At 39.0% G+C, this 23,716-nt stretch overlaps 1 protein-coding gene across 2 annotated transcripts; it reads left to right on the forward strand.

The window, feature by feature from the left end:
* The first annotated feature begins 5,933 nt into the window (after positions 1 to 5,933).
* Positions 5,934 to 22,986, forward strand: LOC122840612 (calcium-activated potassium channel subunit beta-2-like). Of its 2 annotated transcripts, none has more exons than XM_044133134.1 (6): positions 5,934 to 6,314; positions 16,766 to 16,894; positions 17,632 to 17,802; positions 20,322 to 20,517; positions 21,643 to 21,920; positions 22,043 to 22,986. In XM_044133134.1, exons 2-6 carry the CDS (start codon positions 16,836 to 16,838, stop codon positions 22,140 to 22,142), a joined length of 804 nt encoding a protein of 267 aa, XP_043989069.1. In that variant the 5' UTR covers positions 5,934 to 6,314; positions 16,766 to 16,835; the 3' UTR covers positions 22,143 to 22,986. The 2 variants fall into 2 exon arrangements, with proteins under 2 accessions (XP_043989069.1, XP_043989068.1); XM_044133133.1 differs by lacking the exon at positions 5,934 to 6,314 and adding an exon at positions 16,022 to 16,652.
* Positions 22,987 to 23,716: the final 730 nt, after the last annotated feature.

Below are 23,716 nucleotides of genomic sequence, written 5' to 3' on the forward strand. Positions count from 1 at the left end.
CGATATCTTTCATCTCTATGTTCCTGCTCCATCGTTTGTATTTCCTCCCTAAGGGCTAAAATATCAATTTCGTATTTTTGGACCATTTCCAGAGTCGCATCTTTGACTTGGTCCAGCTCTTTCTGGATGCATCTCTCTGCCTCTTTGGAAGCATCTTGCGTTGCAGCCATTTTTTGATGAAGCGTTTCATTCTCCATCTGTAATTCTGCATATAGCAGTTTGTTAATGTTCGCCATCTCATCGTGAGCTTCTTTGTCATCTTTCAGCTCCCGCTCCAGTGAACATATCCGTGTTTTAAGTGTTAAAACATCTGTCTTGAATTTTTTGGTCATTTCCATGTTTTTGTCTTTCATTTGGTCCACTTCTTTCTGGAGAGAAGTCTCTTTCTCTCTGCTGGTGTTTTGCAGAGATGACAATTGTCTATGAAGTGCCTCATTTTCCAATTCCAAATCTGAATATAGCATCTGGTTGATTTTCAAAACTTTAGCCTGAGCTTCTTCATTCTCACTCAGCTTCATCTGCAATGACTCCACCTTTTGTCCCAGGGCTTTAACAGAAGTATCATGGTTCGATAGTAAGTCTTGGTAGGAATTGGTCATCTTTTTCAGCTCTTCTGTCAGATGCCTCTCCTTCTCTTCAGACGTCTTCCTCAGCAGTGACAAGGCCTTCTTCATTTCTGTTGTCTGAGCTGGATTTTGACCTTTAAGGATTTGAAAAAAACTCTTGTTTGTCTTTGTTTTTTCTACCTCCAGCTCTTCCTGTAAAGTTTCCACCTGTTCTGCTAGCTTAATCATGTCAGTTTCAAGCTTGGCGAGAACTTCTTGGAGGGCCTTATTTTCCATCTGAAGTTCATTCGTTCCTTTTTTTGCCTCACTGCATCTGTCAAAGTTGTTTCCATTAAGCTCATATTTTTCCAGCTTCAGTTTTACACTGCGCAGTTCCTCTTCCAAATCATTTGCTCTCTGGTGCTCCTCGATGAATTTGGCTCTTTCTCCATCCAAGAGAGTCTTCAGTCTGTTAAGCTCCTCCTCAAAAGAATTACCGCCATCCTGATTTTGACTGTTCTTCAGTCCGTCTTCCTGGCATTTAGTTTCCTCTTTGAGGAATTCCTTCATCTGTGTCTCCATTTCGCTCAAAAATCGTTTTGAAAATATGCTGCAAAACAGTGATAACAGTGATTTCTCTAGAAGCTGTCTCCACTCGACCTTGTGCTTTCTGACTAGCAAGAGAACTAATCGACTGAACTTCAAGTGAAGTTCTGTAGTGACATCACAACATGTCTTGTGACATCATAGGACTGTCCATGGTGACCTTTGACAGTGTTCTGGAATTCTGCACCTTGTGTATTTTTATTTTTTTTTAAAGAATGAAAATGAATTAAGAGTTCCAGCCATATTTTATACAAATAATGAAATGAAATCAAATAATCAAAAGTTTCTGTAAGCTAAGTTTAATTTTGTCTATGTGTGGTGGATGCTCCTACCATCCACCACACATAGATGGTAGCACCACATTTCTGTGGTGTTAAACATACTAACACCACATCGTGCAAAGCCTCCAAATGTAAAAGTCCTGAAAAGGGAAATAATTCAGTAGATGAACCACAAACATGTTCTTTCCTTTGTGTATTGAATGAGTTATTGTTGTGTACATGCATACACACAGAATGATGACTCCAAACTTAGAACAACCTCCTGTGAGGTTTGAACAGATTCATAAGAAACAACGCCGCTAAAGTGGCGTGTCATCCCGCGCACTCAGGCAGATATCCTGCCTGAGTTTGGAAAGGCGGGCAGATGTTGCAGGCCAACAACATCTGCACAGCTGCTGCAGCACGCTGAGAAATTAAGAAGTTTTTTATTTCTCAGAAAAATCAAACTTGTTCTGAACTGGAATTGACTTTTTAAATGCTTTTTCTTACACCTCCTTATAAAGGTTTGCACCAAACCTTAACATAAGTTACCAGAACTCAACAACTGAGAGAAACTTCCCCCGCTACACACACATATGAGTAGTAGCAAACTAGTTCAGCTTCAACTGACAGATAATATACATTTTATTTTTTATGTAAAAAAATGTAAAAAAAACCCCAAAAAACAAAAACTGTTCCCATTTGTAAAGTTTACCTTATTACACAAGTTAATGAATCATATTGTCATATACAATCCCAGTACTATTCAATAACAGAGATCCTCAGGCTCTTTTCCTCCATCTTTTTAGTTTGTAGCATTTAAAACTCCACTTTTTTTAATTAATTGAATTGTGGCCAATTGCTCCTGTATTGCTTTGATTGTTAGAAGGAAAAAAAAAAAAAAAAGAAGCACAAATCTGTTTCATTTTGTCTCCATATTAACGAGAAAGTCCCCCCACTTTCTGGCCGGTTCTCTGACAGCTGACAGGACTATGTGCTCCTTCACTCCCACTGCATGAGAGGCTTTTGGCAGCAGAAGAAGTCTGGAGCGGATTCCTCATGCAGAGTGCCAGGCTTTATGCAACATATTATTCACATTCAGAGACAAATCTTGTGAGATGACGCGCCTCTTCTTTGTCGCTATAAATCTCACTCGTCCGTTTTCGCCTCCTGTATTGCATGGTGCAGACCCGTGTGCAGCAGGACGGCAGACGGAAGGCTTGTCTGCATTATTAGACAGGAAAAAGCCCAAACTGTGAGGTCTGTTTGTGTCAGCAAAGCACTGCCGCTCTCCAAGAAACCTGAACCAGCACAGACTCCTTTTGTAAAATAAATAAGATATTGTGTTGCCTGTATGTGACTTTTTGCTTATACCCCTGGAAACATTTCAGCATTCGTCGTGACAATGCAATAAACCAACAAGAAAGCTGGCGGGCGCTATGGGATGTAGGTCCAGAAGCGTATTACAAGCTTCAGCGCCTTTCAGTCCAGCTCTGAGACGCCTGAAAGACATCATCCCAGAGGTTTTCACAGTGCAGACACAGAACCACAAGAACTCCCTCTAATTAAAACAGAAATTGTGGAAAGCGTGCATGTGTGCGTGTGTGTGTGTGTGTGTGTGTGTGTGTGCACCGAATGCACCTGGGAAGACTCAATGTGCTGTTGAGCCAAATAGTTGCTGGAACTTTCTGTGGTTGTTTTAAGAACTAGAGAACTTACTGACGTTTTTTCTTTTTTTTTTTTTTTTTCCTCATTGTGATTTGCATTGAACATAGAAATGCTGAGTGACTGCAAACACGAGTTCAACATTCACTCCAAAGAAATCAGATTTTTCTTTTTTTTTTTTTTTTTACCACACTTCCACCATAAAGTTCAGCAGAGTTTATTGGGATTTTATGCTCAGATGACCACAAAGAAGCGCACAACTCCAATGGAACTAGTTTTTATTGTTTCAGACACAAAATATGGAAATATCAAAAAGCGTAGCTATATTAGACATTTATTTGCTTTTCGGGGGCCCTGAGTTATTGTGCTGTAAAGGTGCCTGTCAATAATATATCAGCTGTTGCAACTGTTTTGAATTACGTCTTTGTCGCCTTTGCACATTTCCAACCTCGTCCTACACCTGCTTATCCTGGTGGGCCGAGGCCTGGCGGAGGTCGTGTCAATGTGTGAGAGGTCAGCAGAGTCTCTGCAGGAGGCAGCAGGAGGGCTCTGCATAGCCACAGACTGACAAGTCGTCACATTCCGCTTTTCAAAGTAGCTTAATCTGTTTGGGTTCATTGTTCAAATGCTCATTTTCACCATGTCATTCATTCATTCATTCATTCATTGATATTTATTGCATAATTCAACCTAAATATGTAGTTAACAAGCTTTGGCATCTAACTAAATATTTCATTAGCCGCAATTTACATTTTTAGCAAGTAACAATGCAACTATTTTCTTTAGTTTGGAACTAAATATTAAAATGGAGTTAGCAATCTAAATATTGAATTTGTAAATGAATTATTTAGTAATTATTCAGTTTACCACATAAATATTTAGTCTCAAAATGTAGCATGCAAGCTAAATATTTAGCTCGAAACTAAATATCTAGTTAGGAAGCGCAATATGTACTTCATGCTGCTCCCAACAAGATGCCGCCCTGGGTGGTTGCCCACGACATCGCCCACATCAGAAATCTCTACTCCCTATAATACCCTTCAGATTCATTCTTCTCACTCAGTTTTTGCTCTTGTATTTTATGTTAGTCATATTTTTCATTTTGATTTAGTAAATTTCCCACCAATCCAGCATAATTCAGTTCAATTTAATTAGAAGATGACTATAATATCTGTGTGTGAGCTCAGAAAGCTGATCTGAAGGACACTTTTTTTGTTTATGTCGACCAGTTGGTCTATTTCAGTCACATTTGCATCAATATCTGTTGGAGTAAAGCTTTATTTTACGGATGCGGCAAATGAAAGGGCTCATTCAAGGCTCTGGCTGTCTGCGTTTGATGTGTGTGAAACTGAAAAAGAGGCAAAGACATGGGGCTGCAGCTCAGCTCGCTGCTGGGTCAGCAGGAGCTATTTCAAGTTCCCGAGAAACAAAGCAGCAGCATCGCCTTTCATGCCCGGCGTACACGTTTCACCTCCGAAGGGAAACACAGGCCGCACTGTCTGGTTACATTTAGGCTTCACCTCCAATAATGAACACAGGTTCCTGACCATCCGCCCCCTTCAGTCTTTCTCATCTTGTCGTTTTTTTGTTTTGTTTTGTTTTTTGGCCCGAGGTTTAATTAAAGGGGAAAGCTTCCTGCAGTTCTGCTTTAAGAGAGTTAGATTTTTTTTTTTTTTTTGGCTGCAGCTGCAGGGAGACGGACTCGTATAATCTTACAAACCAAATAGGATACGCACAGGCTGCAGCCAAGACCGACTGGGGTCAGCCAGGAATAATCCCTGCTCTGGTCAGACTGTTGAGGAAATGACTCCTTACAGAGGGTTAGAGGACAGAAAAATAGCTGGAAGGCCGAGAAGAAATAAACAAGCCCTTCATTATTCTGAAAGGCGGTTCGTCAAGCGAGCACACAGGGGTTGTGTTCATGTTTATTCACTTAAATATCTGGTATAGCACCAATACTTATTTATTGCTTGTTTGATTAAAAGTAAATAAATCTTTTATTTACACTTTATTAACTTTATTTATGTCATTAATTGCTTGAAATGATTTCTGTCCATTTTGTTCGTTACCTTTCATGACATGTTTTGAACGCCTTTCATTCATTTACTTATTTATTTTTATTTTATTGATTGATTGATTGATTTCTATAAAAACATTTCATGATTGTCTCATGAAGTTTTTTCAACTTTGCCTTTATTTGTTTATTTACTTATTAGTTAATGGATTTTTGTTAAAAAAGTCATTGTTTTTTTAATGACATCGTTATTGACTTATTTGATAAATTTTATCTCTTGGTTGATTTTTATACATTTTTTTGTGATCTTTTATGAACTTTCTACTAACTTTTATTTACTTATGTATTTTATGTTGTTGATTGGTTCATTAATTTCTATTTAAAAAAAAAAATCATGATTGTTTTTTTTTAAGGTTTTTGTCAACTTTTTAAATGCTATTTATGTATTTATTGGTTGATTGATTTCCAGAAAACCTTTTCTTTATTTTATGGTGTTTTCATTAAATGAACTTTACTTATTTATTTATTGGTTGATTGACTTCTAGAAAAATATAATATATTGCATCAAATATCGATTGTTACTTTTAATCCTTCATAACCTCTATTGCCTGCGTTAATACAGAATCTGCAACATCTGCTGTGTGTTATGAAATGAATATAGTTTGTCAATAGAAAAGTTGCAACAACTTTTCAACAAAATAAATCATCCTGAAAAGGAACTTCACTGGAGGTAACCTGAAATCAAAGAAACAAACAAATAAATAAAAAATAAAATAAAAATAAAAAACGTGTGCTACACTGACACCTTGTGGTCAAATTTAGCCACATTCGTGAGTCAAGTGTCTGACATTCAAGTTGGGCTTTTGTGACATTTGAAGACAGGGGATATTTGAAATCTTAAAATTCTGCCTTTGAAGCCGTGCCCTCCCTGCAGACCTCCTCATACAAATATAGAACTGGACGCAAACAGTCCTGGCCACTTATTCAGAGCGATGTAGCAAGACCGGCTGGTTTTGAGCAGGACTTGCATTGTGGAGAGAACTCACATGACGGTGTTAGGCATGGCAGGCATCCCGATCACTTGGGGCAAGAGTTTAGACGAGTGGTGGCCAGCCGCTCTCCGTTGCCACCCAGACCTTGTTGAGAGAGCCACTGCTGACACTTGAAGTCCAAAGACCGGATTATCTCAACAGTCCAGCGACAGGAGGTGGAATCCCTCTGACTGTACGTATTACCACCTTTATTTCATTTTGGCTGACACTAATGACTTGGCACAGCTGGGGACTTATGCTTAGCTTCATGGGGATGTAGGAGGATATTAAAGCGAGCGCATGGCTGGAGATGGTGATCATAGATAAGTCAAGCCATTTCCTGGAAATCTGCAGCTATTTTCCAAACCAGTGTACTAAATAATTCAGAACAGGCAATTCCAGAATTCAAACAAATAATTTTGAGACACAAACATTTGTCAGGAGTCCGTTAAAACACCAGTATGTAACTCTTGCTTTAAAATGAATAAAAATTCTATATATTTGTTGAAAATGTCTCTATGTCGTGACAGTACGAGACAGACAATCTGTGAAAATTTTTTTTAGCTCCTTTCCCTTCTCCCAGAGCTAACTAGAATCAACCAATCAGAGCCAGGAGGAGGGTCTTAGTGCTGTCAACCCAGACAGATATTCTCTAATATATATTGGAAGCCTACAAGTTCCACCTGATCAACAGCATTTATTGATAAACTGGAGAAGTTGGTGGGGTTTCCACTAAAGTGTTTCAAACGTCGACAGACCAGGACTACTTTGTGACACTTGGTACTTATACATCTGGGAAAAAAACAATTTAATTCTGGGGCTCCTCCAGGCTCTCAGTCCTCTTCATAATCTCCCAGCTCAGATTATACAGTACTACAACAACACTAACCATCAGTATGCTGATGATAGACATATTTATATCTCTGTCTTTGAATGACCAACAGCTCACAGCTGTGTTTGAGTCAGTGTGTCAAAGGCTCAAACAAATGGAGATATATATATATATATATATATATATATATATATATATATATATATATATATATATATATATATATATATATATATATATATATATCATTGTTTTTGGAACCAAAATTGCAAACATAGCTGTTATCCAGCACTTAATGGACTTGGTGGGGCTACAAATCCCAAAGCATACAAGAAACATAAATGTTACTTTGAACTCAGATTCAAATTTGATCAAGCATAAAATATGCTATTAAATCGTCTTATGACAATCTTGAAAACATGGCAAGAATAAATGGTTTCCTTCCAAAATAGGACATTAAATAATTGGTGTGTGCTTTATTCCAGACATTAAAGGTAACTGGAATAGTAGAAGACTTCATAAATTAATACAAGAAAAGGGTTTGGAAGCTTGCCTTGCTCGGCTCACAATGAAATTCTTGCTCTAGCACAGAACCACAAGTCCCACAACAGTTTCTGAATTGTATTCATTCACATACAACCCAAGTAAACACATCGCTCTCACCCTTCCATTCTGAGCACTTCCCCCCACGCAGCAATGGCTTGTGGGCCTTTTCTGCACAAGAAAGGCATCTTAATAATAAGACAGAGCATAACACTGATTTGAGCAGGACTCTCTTTCTTTTGGCCATGCATGCAGATGCTTGAGGATTGTTGTGCAGAGAGCGGGTTTCGTAGCAAACATGTCTGATTTTGTTCAGATGTGAAATGTGTTGCTAAGCCTGGTCTCTCAGCAATGTTTGGTCTCTCCTGCGAAATGTGGGAAAAAAAAATTAGTCATCTAAAAGGCCCTTGCTCATTATTCTGCACGTTGCTTACAGGATTTTATTCAGTAAAACAAAAACAAAAACAAAAACCCCCAACAAATCAAGGCAGCTTCTTTAAATCAAATTAGGATCTGCAAAAATTTCCCACTTTTCTGGATGAACTACATGAGCAAACTGGTAAGCAATGCAATTAATATTATTCATATGCTCATATATACATACCATACAGACAATGTGCAACATAATAATTTAATGCTGCACATTAAATTACCATTTAATGTGCAGCAGTTAAGACTGAGTTCTTGCTAACAGTAACAAGAAGACTGACAGAAAATAGTTCCAGCAACAAAGCTCTGAGCTGAAACAGTGGAAGGGGCCTCGGCGCCCCCTATGGGTGTGTTCTCACACAAAAGACTGCACTTAATTGAAGCCCATTGAAGTTCCTAAGGCTCACTGATGAAACCCCTCATTGAGTCTTTGTAGAGACGGGGAGCCGGAGAAACTTTCCACACGCTCCCTGTTCTTTCAAATCCAACCCAATTTATTTATAAAGCGCATCAGAAAAACAGAAGTTATAAAATAAGGCAAAAAAGAATAAAAGTCGAGAGCAAAACAACACTAACCCCATAGAAACAAATGCATTAAAAAGAACATCTCTATTCAGACTGGAGCCAACGCTATTGGAAAACGATGTGTTGTTAAATTAAAGGCGACTTAAAGACACTAAGCAAAGACGTCTGTCTAATATTCAAAGGTGATGAATTCCAAAGTTTGGGAGCCACAACAGAACGAGCTTGTTCTCCTCTCAGTGGTCGGCTGAGGGGAAGGGAGATAACGCTGAGTACGACCAGTTCAATTCAATTCAGTCTGATACACCAGTTCACAGCCTGGGCCGGATTTTAGCAGGGGCTTACCGGGGCTGCAGCCCGGGGCCCCGGCATTTCGGGGGCCCCGAAGGATGTTTTATATTTTTGTGAATGGATAGTGTCAGAATTTAATCAATGACTACCATGATTTTGACAGCACCGATGAAAAATGTTCCAATTTGTTCTGGCAAACGTCCATCTTGAATGCTTGCTTGTTATTGGTCCACTTTTGACGCATCTTACGCATTGGGGAGGAGGAGCGTCAAGGGAATATTATTTTACAATGGCGGACAACAGAAAATATGACAGCGGAGCGCAGAAAAGAAGGAAGAGAAAAGAAAAAGAGCATCGCGCCAAAGAGGCGACAAACAAAATGCCTAAACTGACAGGCTTTTTTAAACCTGTTAGCGGAGATGGAGCAGAAACATCATTATCCCCGCTCCTCAAACCCTTAGCTATGCTAACACCGGCACTAAGATCCCGCCAGAACCTATAACCGTGACTGAGTCGGTGGCTGGACTGGCGTCTGTGGAGTCAGAGTTGGTGAGCGGGATCTTCTTCCGCAGATGGAAAGCGACTGTGGATCCGTACAGTACCGATCCGGCGCATTGGGGGAAATTGACGAGTCCGTGCGAGCTTACTGGGCTGGCGAGGACCGGAGAGCTGTCAAAATATGAATGTTGGCTTTCAAGCATCAGAGCGGGTGTACAAGCATCAAAAGCGTCACTTCTCCAAATCTCACTTTAAAAGCAAGATGTTAAATGGTGAGTACGTCGAAAGACCATGGCTGCTCTACTCTCCATCCACCGGAGCTGCATTTTGTTTTGCATGCCGCATTTTCAGCAATGCTAATACTCAGTCAAACTTTGAAACTGGTTTCAGTGATTGGAAGCACGCAACTGAACGCAAATGCCTAAACTTTAAAAAATCCTTCAGAGGGCAGCACTTTGGACTTACCTGGGTCAGGATATTTTCTGAAAACTACAGTATGCCTGATCTCTTTTTCCAGAAGATATTGTTTATATCCATGTTCTGTCTGACTGGCAGAGAAGCACTTTTTTGACATTTATTTCCTCCACTATTTACCAAGAACTTTAAAACCAAAGAAAAAGTTTGAGTTTTGATATATTCCACTTGTACTTGTATGAACTTGTAAATGCTGGGGATATTTGTATAAATATTGTTTTACTCGCTTTGCTTTGTAAAAGTATATTTGAGCATTGCATTTCTTGCACTCAATCTGTTTTATAGTTTGTGTTGAAGTCCAGGCAACAATAACTATTCAGTGATTTTATTTTGTGATGCAAGCATCATATTCTAGTTTCAACCCCAACATGTGGTTTAGTCTTTCTAGAAAAGAGTTCAGAGTTGTTTGTAGTTTGTGACAACTGGCTTATTAAAGTTGTAAGTTGTTAAAACTTACTGTTCGGTCATTTTCTGTTCATCCTCTTAAACAAAACAAACAAATATATATATATATATTGAGTCTATTGACTCTAGCCCAGGGGCCCCCATCCTGACTCCAGCCCAGGGGCCCCCATTCTCCTAAATCCGGCCCTGTTCACAGCAAATGTCGTCTCGAGACACTTCACAAAGAAAATCATTTCAATTCTGTCCCACATTGATCCTAGTTGTCAAACAGTACAGCATATTTGGTTAACTATTCACAGTAGTTAAAACCGTTTCTATATAAGTGAACCCAGCAGATCGCAGTGAGTCATTGGCACATTGTCGACCGTAGATAACATTGGGTTGTTACGATCCACCTCTCTGGGGAGCGGTGCAGTGGCTCCGAAGAGCAAACCACGACAACAAATCACTAAGCTGTGAGGATGTGGGTATTGTGTGTTAATTAGTTAATTTAGTCCCTGTGCTGTCGTGTCTAGCCCGATTGGTTCCAGCTGTCTCTTGTTCCCCTGTGTATTTAACCTCACCTGTGTCTCCTGCTGCCCGTTGGATCCTAGCTTGTCGTTCCTTGTCATAGTTCTTGTCATTGTGCAGGCGTTGGTCGTCATTGTATGTCTTCATGAGTTAGCGATCTCGTTTGGTTCCTTACCTGCGTTTTCCCGGCGTTGTGAACCTTGTGGACTTCATTAAACTCATTCCATCCTCTTACCCTGGGTCTCACCGTGCCCAAATCCTCATCTACAGACCACACTACAAATTGTAAAACACAACAACATATTCAAAAACACAACAATATTAAGTAAGCACCGTTTGTTAATGTCATCATGTTCTCTTAATTTGTTGTTGTGCTTAGTTAATGTCCTCTTGTTTTTGAATATTTTCTTGTGCTTTTAATTTTATTATTATTATTTTTTTTTTTTTTTTTTTTTTTTTTTATTAAATCTTTATTCATTTCATTCAATACAAAGAAAAAAATTTAATACAAAGAAAAAAAAAATTAATTTAAAAATGAAATGAAAGGTAGCAGAAAGAAGAAAATAATCTTATAATATCTGCCCCTTTTTCTGAACTATGGATCAAAACAAAAAACAAAAAAACAAAAAAAACTAAAAATTTTTTGATTTGTCTTATGTGACAAAAAAAGAAAACAAAGGAAGAACAAAGAAACAAGGTCAATCATCAATCTCAACTGAACAATACTATACTTTGACTTTATACTATTTCATACTTCTTCAAAAAAACAATCTTTAACATTCTTTTAAACATGTGTAATGATTTAACATTTTTAACATCGTTTTGCAGGTCGTTCCACAGTTTGACTCCATGTATCGAAGTACATCGTTCTTTCAAACAAGTTCTGAATTTAGGTTTCTTAAAAATCTGTGTCCCCTTAAGGTTATAACCACTCTCTCTCTTTTCAAAATTTTTTTGGATGTTTAAGGGTAATGTTTTTAGGTGTGCCTTAAACATAACCAACAAAATATTATAATCAACTAAATCATTGAATTTCAAAAACCTCAAATTACAAAATAATGTATTTGTTGGATATTTACCATGTTTTCGAGCAATAACTCTTATTGCCCTTTTTTGCAAAACAAAAACAGATTTTGTACTAGTATAACATGCCTTTCCCCATACCTCAACACAATAAACCAAGTGTGGAACAATTAGTGCATTATACAACATAAACAGTGCATGATCATTCAGAAAATCCCGTACTTTATAAAGCACTGCAATTGATTTAGCTAATTTTGTTCTTAGATAATTCAAATGGGATTTCCATGATAATTTCTCGTCAATTATCACACCCAAAAATTTCACCTCACTAACTCTACAAATCTCTACACCATCAACTTTAAATGGAGTGTTTACAGTTCTTTGTCTCCTTGTAAATAACATATAATTTGTTTTGTCCAAATTTAAAGATAATTTATTAAGTTTGAACCATTTATGTATTTGCATAAATTCTATTTTCATTTCTTTTAACATCCCTTTTATATCATTGCCCTGACAAAAAAAAGTGGTATCATCCGCAAATAGAATACATTTGAAAAACCCTGATACATTTACCAAATCATTTACATATAAGATGAACAACTTTGGTCCAAGTACTGAGCCCTGTGGAACTCCACATGTAATTTCACAAAATTCGGATCTAGTATCATGTACTTGTACAAACTGTTTTCTATTCTCCAGGTAGCTCGAAATCCACTGTAATGCCGGCCCTCTAATCCCGTATTTAATAAGTTTTTTGAGTAAAATGCTATGGTCAATCGTATCAAATGCTTTCTTTAGATCGACATAAATGCTGGCACTATATTGTTTTTGATCAATAGCATTTGTTATATGTTCTGTCAATTCCATAAGGGCCATTGATGTCGAATTTCTGGCTCTAAATCCATATTGACTACTACTTAATATATTATTTTTATCTATAAATGTATCTAATCTATTTACAAATAGTTTCTCCAAAATTTTTGAGAACTGTGGCAACAACGATATCGGTCTGTAATTACTAAACATACATTTCTCACCATTTTTGTAAATGGGAATTACCTTTGCTATTTTCATGGCGTCTGGAAATTTTCCTGATGAGAATGACAAATTACAGATATAGGTGAATGGTTTAATTACATAAGACATAATTTCCTTTACAAATTTCATATCCATATTTACCCAATCCTTTGATTTTTTATTCGCCATTTTGTTTACGATACTCAGTATTTCTTTCTCATCCGTTTCTCCAAGAAAGATGCTGTTTGGACAACTCCCAATTTTTTGGGTAACGTCGCTATCATCTTTTGGTATCTGAGCAGCAAGTCTTGGACCAACATTTACGTAATAATGATTGAATTCGTTTGCTATTTCATTTCGATCATAAATTTCTGTATTTTCTTTTAAAAAGTGTGTTGCAATACCAGATTTTATTGTATGCTTTGTAGAAACACTATGTATAACTGTCCATATTGCTTTTGTGTCACCGTTACTTTTTGTTAATAGGTCGGTATAATATTCTTTTTTATGTTTTCTTATAATCCATGTCAATTTATTTTTATATTTCTTATATCTATCCTCTGCTTCTTTCGTTTTTAACATCAAAAAGGATGAATACAAATTATTCTTTTTTTTACAAGCATTTCTCAACCCTTTTGTCATCCATGGCTTGTCAACAGCATCTTTCTTAACAAAATTAGTTGTCATACAATGTCTTTTATACAGAACTCCCAAAATATTCATAAACTCATCATATGCTCTGTGTACATCATCCACATATACATTAGTCCAATTTTGTTGACACAAATCATTTTTCAATTTATCCAAATTTTTTTTTGACATATTGAACACTTTTTTGTTAGCGCAGGTACAGTAATAATTTTCTGATGATTTTTGTAAATAGCAAAAACTGGTAAATGATCACTTATATCGATTGTGAAGAGTCCACTCAACACCTCTCCGTCCGTAATATTAGTAAAAATATTGTCAATTATTGTGGCAGAGTGTGTCGTAATTCTTGTTGGTTTTGATATCAATGGAAAGAAACCCAAACTACACATTGTATCAACAAACATACTATTTAAATCAGTTTGGGTTCCTAAATCTATATTAAAATCTCCACACAGAAATAATGTTTTATTTTTACTCATTTCAATAAGCTCTATTAATTTTTCAGTAAATAATTCTAAGTTAGATCCTGGTGTTCGATACACACAACTCACCACTATATTTCTCGATTTCTCGCTTAACACTTCTATAGTAATCATCTCCATTACACCTTCAACAGTTGTTGACATAGTATCCTTTATTTTACACCTTATTTCACTATCAGCAAACAAAGCAACACCCCCACCTCTTTTACTACTTCTATTCACATAATATAATTCATATCCATTTATTTGAAAATTGTTTTTATTTTCCTCATTCAACCAAGTCTCTGAAACTGCTATTATACTGAATTGTCCATTCAACCGTTTTAAGTAATCTGTTATTTTTGAGAAATTAGAGTTCATACTTCTACTATTTAGGTGAATTACAGAGAAACCTGCTTTTATCATTTTACTGTTGTTAAATTTCTCCTCATCATAGTATTCACACTCGATATCTGGAAAAGGATCTGCAGTTATCAAGTTTACATCATACAATTTAGAATCTGAAAATTCATAGTCATTCATTATTTTTGTTTGTTGTATTTTAATATAAAGGAATCCAATTTAAAAAAAGGAAAAAAAATAAAATAAAAAAGTACTTAATAAACCCATAATGTTAACATAAAACCACCTCACTGTTTGTTGTACATCCTCTATTTATCCATTATTTACTTGTCCAGTTGCTCTAAGGATCTAATCCATATACCTCTAGCATTTTCAGGAGCATCCTTTGTTTTAATATAAACTTTACAATTCATCGTCCATGTTGCCTGAATTTTATTTTGTTTCTTCAGTATTCTGGCTTTTTTTGCAATTTCTGCATTCTTTTTTGTGAGATGTTCATTTATATAGACACTTGTACCTTTCAAATTTTTTCCTTGTTTAAGCAGCTCAATCTTATGTTTTCTATTTGTGAACCGAATAATTATTGGTAATGGTACTTTCTTTCCTCTTTGACCTTTAACTGATAGAGTATGACAAGCTTCAATATTCTCCTTTTCAATGTCAATGTCTTTACTTTGCAGGAATGCAATAACCTGCTCCTCGGTAGTAGCTTCATGTTCAGAGTTAGTATCAGACCTGCTCCCTCTCACAGCTTGAGAATAGCTTGATCTTATATCCAGTCCTGTTATCAAGACATCGTTTATTCGAGAGTATTGTTCTAGGTCTGCAACTCTGTTTTCCAAAAAGTCAATTTTCTTTGCTTGTTCCGCAGTTTGTATCTTTAGCTGCTTGATCTCAGTTAGCAAGTCTGTTATAGTTGACTGTTGCTTTGTCAGTAACGCCAACTCACCAGACATCATATTCATAGCGTCCTTTAGTTCTTCGATATCTTTCTGTATTACCTTCAATGCCATCTTCATCCAATTCCTTAGTCAAATCGCCATACCAGCCTCTGCCCGCTTCCAGTTAGCTTTCCAATTAGCCTTGTTAGCCTCTCTCCTCTCACCGTCGACAACTCCACAGTAGTGCCCGAATAGAGCCTCCGTACACGAACCGATTTGATACAGTGTTCTCCACAGCGTCCTCTCCCCCGCTGCGACTCGACACTTTTTCAAATCAAAGTCATCCACAGAAGGTTCCGAGATGGTCCGGTTTTCCAGCCGGTCTCCGCACTTCCAGCCGGTCTCCGAAGTTCATCCATCCATTTCCTGTTCACCCTTGTCCCTAGTGGGGTCAGGAAGGTTGCTGGTGCCAATCTCCAGCTAAAGTTCCGGGCGAGAGGCGGGGTCACCCTGGACAGGTCGCCAGTAGCCTTCAGCAAAATAACATTCCATTCATTTTCCCAAATCTGGCAGGTATTCTTTGAATTGCAGAACATTCTTAATGACAGCTGTTATTCCCACATGTTGAAACTCCTCCATGTTTTCCTCCCAGGGATGAACTCATCTGGCTCATTGTTCTGATTTCATCCACTGAACCAAACAGAGGATATCCAGTCGGATGTGTTCCTGTTCCCTTCTCCCAGAAGCAATACAAACAGTGACACCGACAACAGTAAAATGATAGTTGTGTTTAGTTATTTGTTGAAGTGGTTTGCACTTCAGGGCCACCGTAGATCTGAGGTGGCCCTCACACCTCAGTCTGGAGATTGGCCCTCCAAGGAGGGCCCAGCAGTATGAGGTTGCATTTCACGGGGCAGGATAAGAAGTACGGCCCATTTTGGAGGCAGTGATCAGAATCTTTACTGCCATTGTTATATCAAGTGAGAGATACAGAGCTAGTAAAAACCAACAGTCATGGACAAAGTTTTGTCCCCAAGGCAGTCTCTACGATGATCGCAAAAAAAACTTAACAGCCAGACGGTTAGGATCTAGGAAAACAATATCTGTAAAGCACATTGTCCATATTTCCACTATTCTAAACGTTCTTCCAAACTGCTGTACCCCCCCACATGCATTTTCTCTGCCGATGTCGAATAATTGTTGCTATCAGTAAAGAGTTTCCACTGACTCGCATCACAAAACCCTTGGTTAACTCCCGGCTCCCTTCCACATATCAGCCAGTCGTTCATTTAAATCAAATTTATTGCTGTTATTTATGGGACCAACGCCAGACGGATCGAGACAATTCCCCCGTTTTCAAAATACCATCGCTGTGGACTCGATGACTATGTGTTGACAGCACAAATGTTGGGGATAAAGAAGGTCGGTTTTCGTCCCTTGACCTCATCAGCGTCAACACCTTCCGTCTCCAGCTATTTTGTTTGCCCTTTGGAGGATTTCTTTGTGTTAGAAATGAGATGTTTACCTGGAAACCACAGGAGTGCTTTCAGGGCCGGCAGAAAAAGCTTTATTCTCCACTGAATGAGCTCACCAACAAATAAATTGTGTTACACAGGCGAAATCCATCAAAGGTAAATTCTTATTTGACATTTTCTTGACTTAACTTACTCTGTAACCCAGAACAGAGGTAATAAATGGGAGAATTCATTACCAGAGCCGAACATAAAACCGTAATTTTTCACAGGACTTTCCAGAAGTCTCGCTGCTGCTGCTGCGCTTCGGCAAGCGGAGGAGCTCCAAGGTCATCAGCGAAGATGTTTTTTGTGGCAGGGGCCAGAAATGCCGCAGAATCGGGAAGAGAAAACGAGAGGAGGTCGGTGCTGTGTTCAATATATTTACACTGAGAAATGCAAAAGTTCCCACGTTGCTGAGAGAGCTACACTTAAAGCTACAATATGTAACTTTTACAAAAAAATCATTTTTTTCCACATTTATTAAATGTGACAATGTCGTGACAGTTTGCCAAGAGACAGAAAATCTGCGGAAAAAAATCCATCCTCCCTGAGCTGTTATATCTGTCTGAAGAAATACACCGGTCCCTGTCAAAAACAACCAATCACAGCCAGGAGGCGGGGCTTAGCGCTGTCAGTCATCCTCATGTTGTCCCTGCTAAATGTACTGATGGTGAAGATGAAACAGCTTACCATTACAGGAAAACCTGTTATCTGTTGTCATCACTGGCTATGCTAACTAGCTTAGCATTTGTGGAAGACTTGCAGCAAGCCAACTGTGGCTGAGCAAATAGCAAGGGAGAAGGGGTGAGTATGAGAGTGACTGAGAGTGCTAAGACCCTCCTCCTGCCTCTGATTGGTTGATTGATTTCTGTAGTGAGTACTGGGAAAGGCAGAGGAGTTCAGTTTTCTTTAAACAGATCATCTGTCTTATCACGACGTAATGATAATTTTAATAAATATACTTCTAGAAATGTCATATACTGCAGCTTTAATGACCACGTTTTTCTTGTTTTTTTACGTTTGTCTCTGTTTTTGTCTTCTAAAAAATTTGTATTTTTATTTTTTTAAATGATGCCGTTTAACTTTCTGGTCTTAGGTCGATTTACCAGAAGTTTCGTGAGGTGGATATTTTGGACAAGAAGAAAACGGTGACGGCTCTCAAACCCGGAGAAGACCGAGCCATTCTCTTTGGACTTGGGATGATCCTGTGTTCAATCGTGATGTATTTTGTGTTGGCCCTCACCGTTTTACGCTCGTGTGCAGACAGGTACTGGTCTGGTGCTTACTGTGTCATAGAGATACATCTAGTAGGACAGAGGCACCTAGAAATGAAAGAAAAACTTAGCAAAAAAAAAAAGAAAAGCAGATCGCAAGAGGGTAAAACAGAGAGAGATGAGCTGCGCCACGTGAAATTGTGATTGACAGCGCTGAGATGTGCCCTCTGGCTCTGATTGGTTGTTTCTAGTTAGTAATAGGTGAATGCAGAGGAGCTCAATTTTTTCAGATTATCTGTCTCATATTCATACTGTCACTACATAGTGACAGTTTCAACAAAAAAAAAATTGTGTTTTTTAAACATTTTTTATGAAAGTTACATACTGCAGCTTTAAATAATTCATTGTTTTGTGCTGGGACCCATCGCTTCCAGGCCGCCATCTTAACCCACCTGGTTCTCTTTAATAGGACTGAGTTTAAAACCATAAGTGTCAGAGTCACGCACTATTTGACCGGCGGTGATGTCAAACCCACAGGGAAACTGAAACGTTGCTCATACGGAGCTTAAGCCTGTAAGGGTCGAAACAAGATGGAGTGTCTGAATTACAGCTTAAACCTAAATGGTTTCGATGAGTCAGATTTAATAAAGTCTCAGTTCTCAGAGTCCAGTGAATTGTGCGTTTCTGGATTCCTGCGCAGTGTTTCCTCTCCCCCCCAGTGACCTTACTGGAAAGCCAAATCATGAGGAACGGTTTTGGCTTTGGCTTGTGTCACTTATCCAATCGGATTCCAACGTCGAATGGTTTCTGCAGACTTTTGGAGAGTTCTCCGGAGAGCGTCGGCAACTTACTTGGACTCCTCCACTACATGCGCGATGAAGCATGAGACTTTCTAGACTGTTCACAGCCATGCAACCGAGCTTCCGAGGCGAAACAGCAGTGGCTGAGTGCTGTGGTGGAGCAACGGAGAGTTTGGTAGCAACCAGGATCCCTTCGAGATGGACGCGACCTCACCATGCCTGAAAAATAAATTAATGTGAAACTCTTGGGCTGCTGCTACGTCCTTCCCGTTCTGCCACTGCTAGGATTGCAAGCCAAAAGATTTCAACAAGCAGCTGAAACAACCAAAAACCTCCACGCTCTGTCCCCTTGCTCATAGAAATCAAGTGTACTGAGAAAAGTATATTGAGACAGGACTCTGGGCCCAGAAAGTAAAGGCAGAGCAAAATGGGCCAGTAAGATATAAATAATAGCTCAAGCTAGAAAAGTATTTTCTAACCTCTCATCCTGCTTTACGTTTAGACAAAGTTTTAAACCTGAAATGACGTAGACGTTAACTTCAAGCTCTACCCTTGTAGCCAATAGGAGAATGTGACTGCAGCGTTCAAAGTTTAACCAGAAGAGGGCAGCGCTGAGATGGGTTTAGGCCAAATATTGCAGAATTAAATACATTGACCCAAAAACGTCACATTTTTTTCACTGTAACAAAAAAAATGCACCTTTAAGAAACCAATCTATGCAATTTCTTAGCAAAAAGGTTGATTTGGGGTTTAGTTATTCTTTAAGATTAAAACACGTTTCATAAGATAACACTGAATATAAGACAAGCCTCCTGATTAACTTAGCTATAATATTATGTTGAATAATTGACAGATCTATTTGCCTCTTGATGCTGCAGATCAGCTTTTTGTTTTTTTGTGTAAATTTAAAGACTTATCACCCACTTGTCAAAATTTGGGTTTTACTTCCTCAGATGGGCGTGGAGATGACCACCAGGGGGCAGGGCTCCCGCTCTTTTCTTCTGTTGTTAGGTTTGCATTTTATTTTGATTTTATGGAAAACATAAAAAAATATTGGACTGACCTCCTCCAGCACCACCCAGTACTACAATTGAGGCCTGCAAAAATGCACCAGTCCTCCAGCCAGGAGGAAGGTTTTAGTGCTGTCAATCAGTCTCATGTACTCACTGCTCAATGTGCTAATGACAGAGAAACAACTTACCGTTAAACAAAAACCGTTTATCCGTTGTCATTAGTGGCTCTGCTAACTGGCCTTAGCATTCTTGGCAGGCTATGTTGTGCTCAGCTGTAGCGTAGCTGAGCATGAGAGTGATTGACGGCAATAAGACCCTCCTCCTGGCTCTGATTGGTCGTTTCTGATGGTATAAATTAAAAGAGATAACCTCTTTTATATACTCTCATGAAATAACAATAATTTTAACAAGTAACCAAAAACATATATATGTATTTATATTATTTCTCATAAAAATTGCATACTGCAATTTTACATCTAGTAAAGGATTTGTTTCATCCAGAAGAAGATGGGGGAAGAACCAATTCCTCCCTTAAAGGACGATCACCACTGGCTAAAGTTAACCTTGCAGTCCTCCAGTTTCTTTCTTTTCCACATTTTAAAAACAGTTATTGTTTTCTACTGTAGGCAAGATACTAACAACTCTCAATTTTTTAAAAGAACCTTACTTGAAAATCAGTTTTTTTTTCTTTGCCCCTTTAGACAAAGACTTACAAGTAACACAACCTGAGATTCCCGCCTGTCTTTTGTGTCGATACAGTGTGTGGACAGAGGAAGGGATGTGTGCTGTCATCAACTCCACGGTCACCGGGGACATGAACTGTACATACAGCTGCGGGTCAGACTGCTGGAGGGTGTCCAGGTTCCCCTGTCTGCAGGTGTATGTGAGCGTCAACAACACGGGTCGAATCGGCCGTCTGTCGCACAACGAAGAGACGCAGGACGCTAGCTCTGAAGTGAGTCCAGCGCCAGAGAAAACACCGTGACTGGCTGAATCAATTCAAATGGAGTCGACATGCTGGCCACAGTGACAGACTCACTCCAACCACTGATCACAAAGGGTCTTGTTTTGGTCCCACTTCAAGAAGTGCTCCTACATAGTGCATACCAACTTTATGCGCTGCTACTAAAACTTTAGCTATATTCCACTAACATCAAAATATCACAACTTTGCAATTGCCAAACAAAATCACAGGTGAAATGACAAGTCGTTAATATGCCACTCCATCACCCTCCAACTACTTCCTGACATCTTCTTCTTCGTGGTTTGCGCCAGTAGCTGCATTTCCATTCCAAATGTGCGCAAAACTTTGTCGATATTCCGCTAACGTCAAAAAAGCACAATTTTCCAATCGTGGTATTTCCAAAAATCTTTCAAAAAATATGCTGCCATATTCCTCATACCACTTCCTGTCGACTTCATCTTTTCCGCTGGTAGTAACATCTGGTTGTTGATCATGTGACTTGTGTGATGTGAAAGAAGTGCTTCCGTTGCAGTTTTGCGAACTACACTAAATCACTACATTGTAGCGCCAAAACTTTAAACTATCGAGTCTCCATTGAGCAACTTTATTCTCGAAATGTCAAATTGCTCAATTTTATGGTCTTAAAATGTACAACAGCAGCTAAATCCACCAGTTAGTTCAGTGATAACTCATTAGAAACATGCCACGCCATCATCCTCCAACTACTTCCTGTCGTCTTCTTCGTTTGCGCCAGTGGCAACGTCGGACTGTTGATCCTGTGACTCGCCAGATGCAAAAGAAAATGGCTTCCATTGCAGTTTTGTCAAAAACCAATTTCAATGTGACCCAAAAAAAAGACACATCATCCTAACGCCAAACTTTTTTTAATTTAAAAACGCGTTTGTTTGTTTGTTTGTTTTTTTTGTTTTTCTTTTTTTTTTTCAAAATTGGCAAATAAATTAAACAAATCTATTCTTAAAATGTCAACTTGTGCAATTATATGGTGAATGGGAAAACACAGCTACTAGTTAGCATTCACTGTTGCGTAAAAAAAACCTGGCCAACCAAATAAACGTTTCGCTCAGTGTAACCTGCCGTCCTCTGGTTGCCTTGCAGTGTGTCTACATCCCCCGGTGCCAAAAGGACAGCGCGGCCATGCGCGCCGTCATCGTCCACATCTCCCAACACCTGAAGACCAACCAGCACGTCTCCTGCTACGACCCCAGCGAGCAGCAGGACGCGGTCCTGCTGACCCGGCTCTACGACCACAGCGCCGTCTTCCACACCCTGCTGTGGCCCTCGTGCACGCTCACGGTGGGGGCCCTCATCATCGTCATGGTGAAGCTCACGCAGTATCTCTCCAGACTTTGCGAGGAGATAGGGAAGATCAAGAGGTGAATTACGTGCGGCGGCTCTAAAGGTCACGAATGTTGGGCGATCGTCATCTGACATGTAAAGAGGATTTATTTATTTATTTATTTTAATCTATAACAAACTTTGCCGTCACCTTTGGCAGACTTTCCTCCCTGGCTGAGACTCTGAAAACTTCCACGGCGCTGCAGCGAGGATGTAGCTTGTTTAGAGAAGCGGACTGGATGTTCCTGGCCGGAAGCTGACAGACATTGGAACTGGCTGTTCCTGACAAAACAGAGATCTTTCTTTTGCATGGTTTTAAAGCTTTGTAAAGCATCCGCGAGGACGTGTTTAATCCAAGCACTGCGTGAGACTTCAGGAAAAAAAAAGGAAAAGAAGTCCTGAGTGACCAGAGTTTTCTGCAGCTGCACTGAGCGTAGGATAACAATGTGCTGCCGCTCCCCCCACCTGTTTCTTTGCTCTGCCACTCGAGCGTTGAAGCTAAAGGAGTCCCACCCATCACTCATTCAGACAAGAGACAGATTGAGACTGAAAGCTTTTTAAAGTGAAGATGTGTTGTTTTTCACTCAAGGTTATCCTCAGAACCTCATTTCAGGATATTCCTACTTGAAGGCCCTGACTTGTAGGAGAGTAAAATATTAAAGTATCTTTGAGGAACTTCCTGATGGTTTCCTTTGCATCCAAGTAGGACACAAAGTAGATGAGAGAAAATAACTTTAAATCACTGACCTGACCTGACCTGACCTGCGCTAGCCTGCCTCAACGGGACAGTGTTTATAAAACGCGCCGTTGTAGACGCTTTTTTCGGGTTTTCAATTGAACAAAACTAAAAGTATTTAAACAACAACAGATTATTGGATTTTTACTCTCATTTTGCTGTGTTTGTCATCATTTCTGCTGCTCTTTCTTAATGTCTTTGCTACTCATTTCAATCATCCAGATGGATTAGGACTAGGGATGCAACGATATAAAAATTGGTACCGATTCCGATATTATTATTGATGTCATGGCCGACATGAGATTTTTATTTTTTTTAATCTGTATGTCAGGAGGCCTGCTTGTGCCCCTTAGCAATAATTTTTAGCTAAATATAATAATCTAGCAAAATAAACTAGTCTGAAAAAAAATAAATAAATAAGATGTCTCTTTTTCTCATTTGGTGCTGGTGGTCTGCTCCCAGACATGGATGAACAAGTTTTACCTTATATCTTTAAGAAAAACTGCATTCCGTCCCAAGAGCTCTGCCTTCCACTCCCACATTCAGCCTGAATGAAGCACTAAGGGCCGCACTGCAAAAAAAAAGTTTTAAAAAGTTGCTCGACAGGACAGCAAACACTCACAGTCAAAGAGTGGGTCTGGTTGTGGTTTAATTGTAATCAATGCAGGAACTGGAGGAACCAAAGCTGCAGTAATAAGTGAGTTTTTTCTGCAGGAGAAAAGCAGCTAACTTGTTAGCTGGAGTAAAACTGATGTGAGCAGGACTCTTTGTTGTGGATTTGTACACAGACTCTTGTGGATTGCTCCGCAGAGCGTGGGACTGTAGCTGACATCTCTGCTTTCGTTCAGATGTACAAGGGTGGTCCCTCAGCAACGGTTTTCTTTTTTTCCCCCCTCTCTGCAGCTGGAAATGTGAGATAATAAGGAAATTACTCATGTAAGAGGAACTTTTTCATCTGCTTTTTTTTTTTTTTTTTTTTTTAAAGATTCCTCTTGTGGCACTTCTTCGGCAAAAAGAAATAAAGGTAATCTAGTTGTTCACCTTCTGTGAGCCAAAACAGGAACACGGGTAACGGATGTCGATCCTCTGCTGTTTTAC

Source organism: Gambusia affinis, linkage group LG12 (genome assembly GCF_019740435.1).
Source record: "Gambusia affinis linkage group LG12, SWU_Gaff_1.0, whole genome shotgun sequence".
In the NCBI taxonomy this organism is placed as follows: Eukaryota; Metazoa; Chordata; class Actinopteri; order Cyprinodontiformes; family Poeciliidae; genus Gambusia; species Gambusia affinis.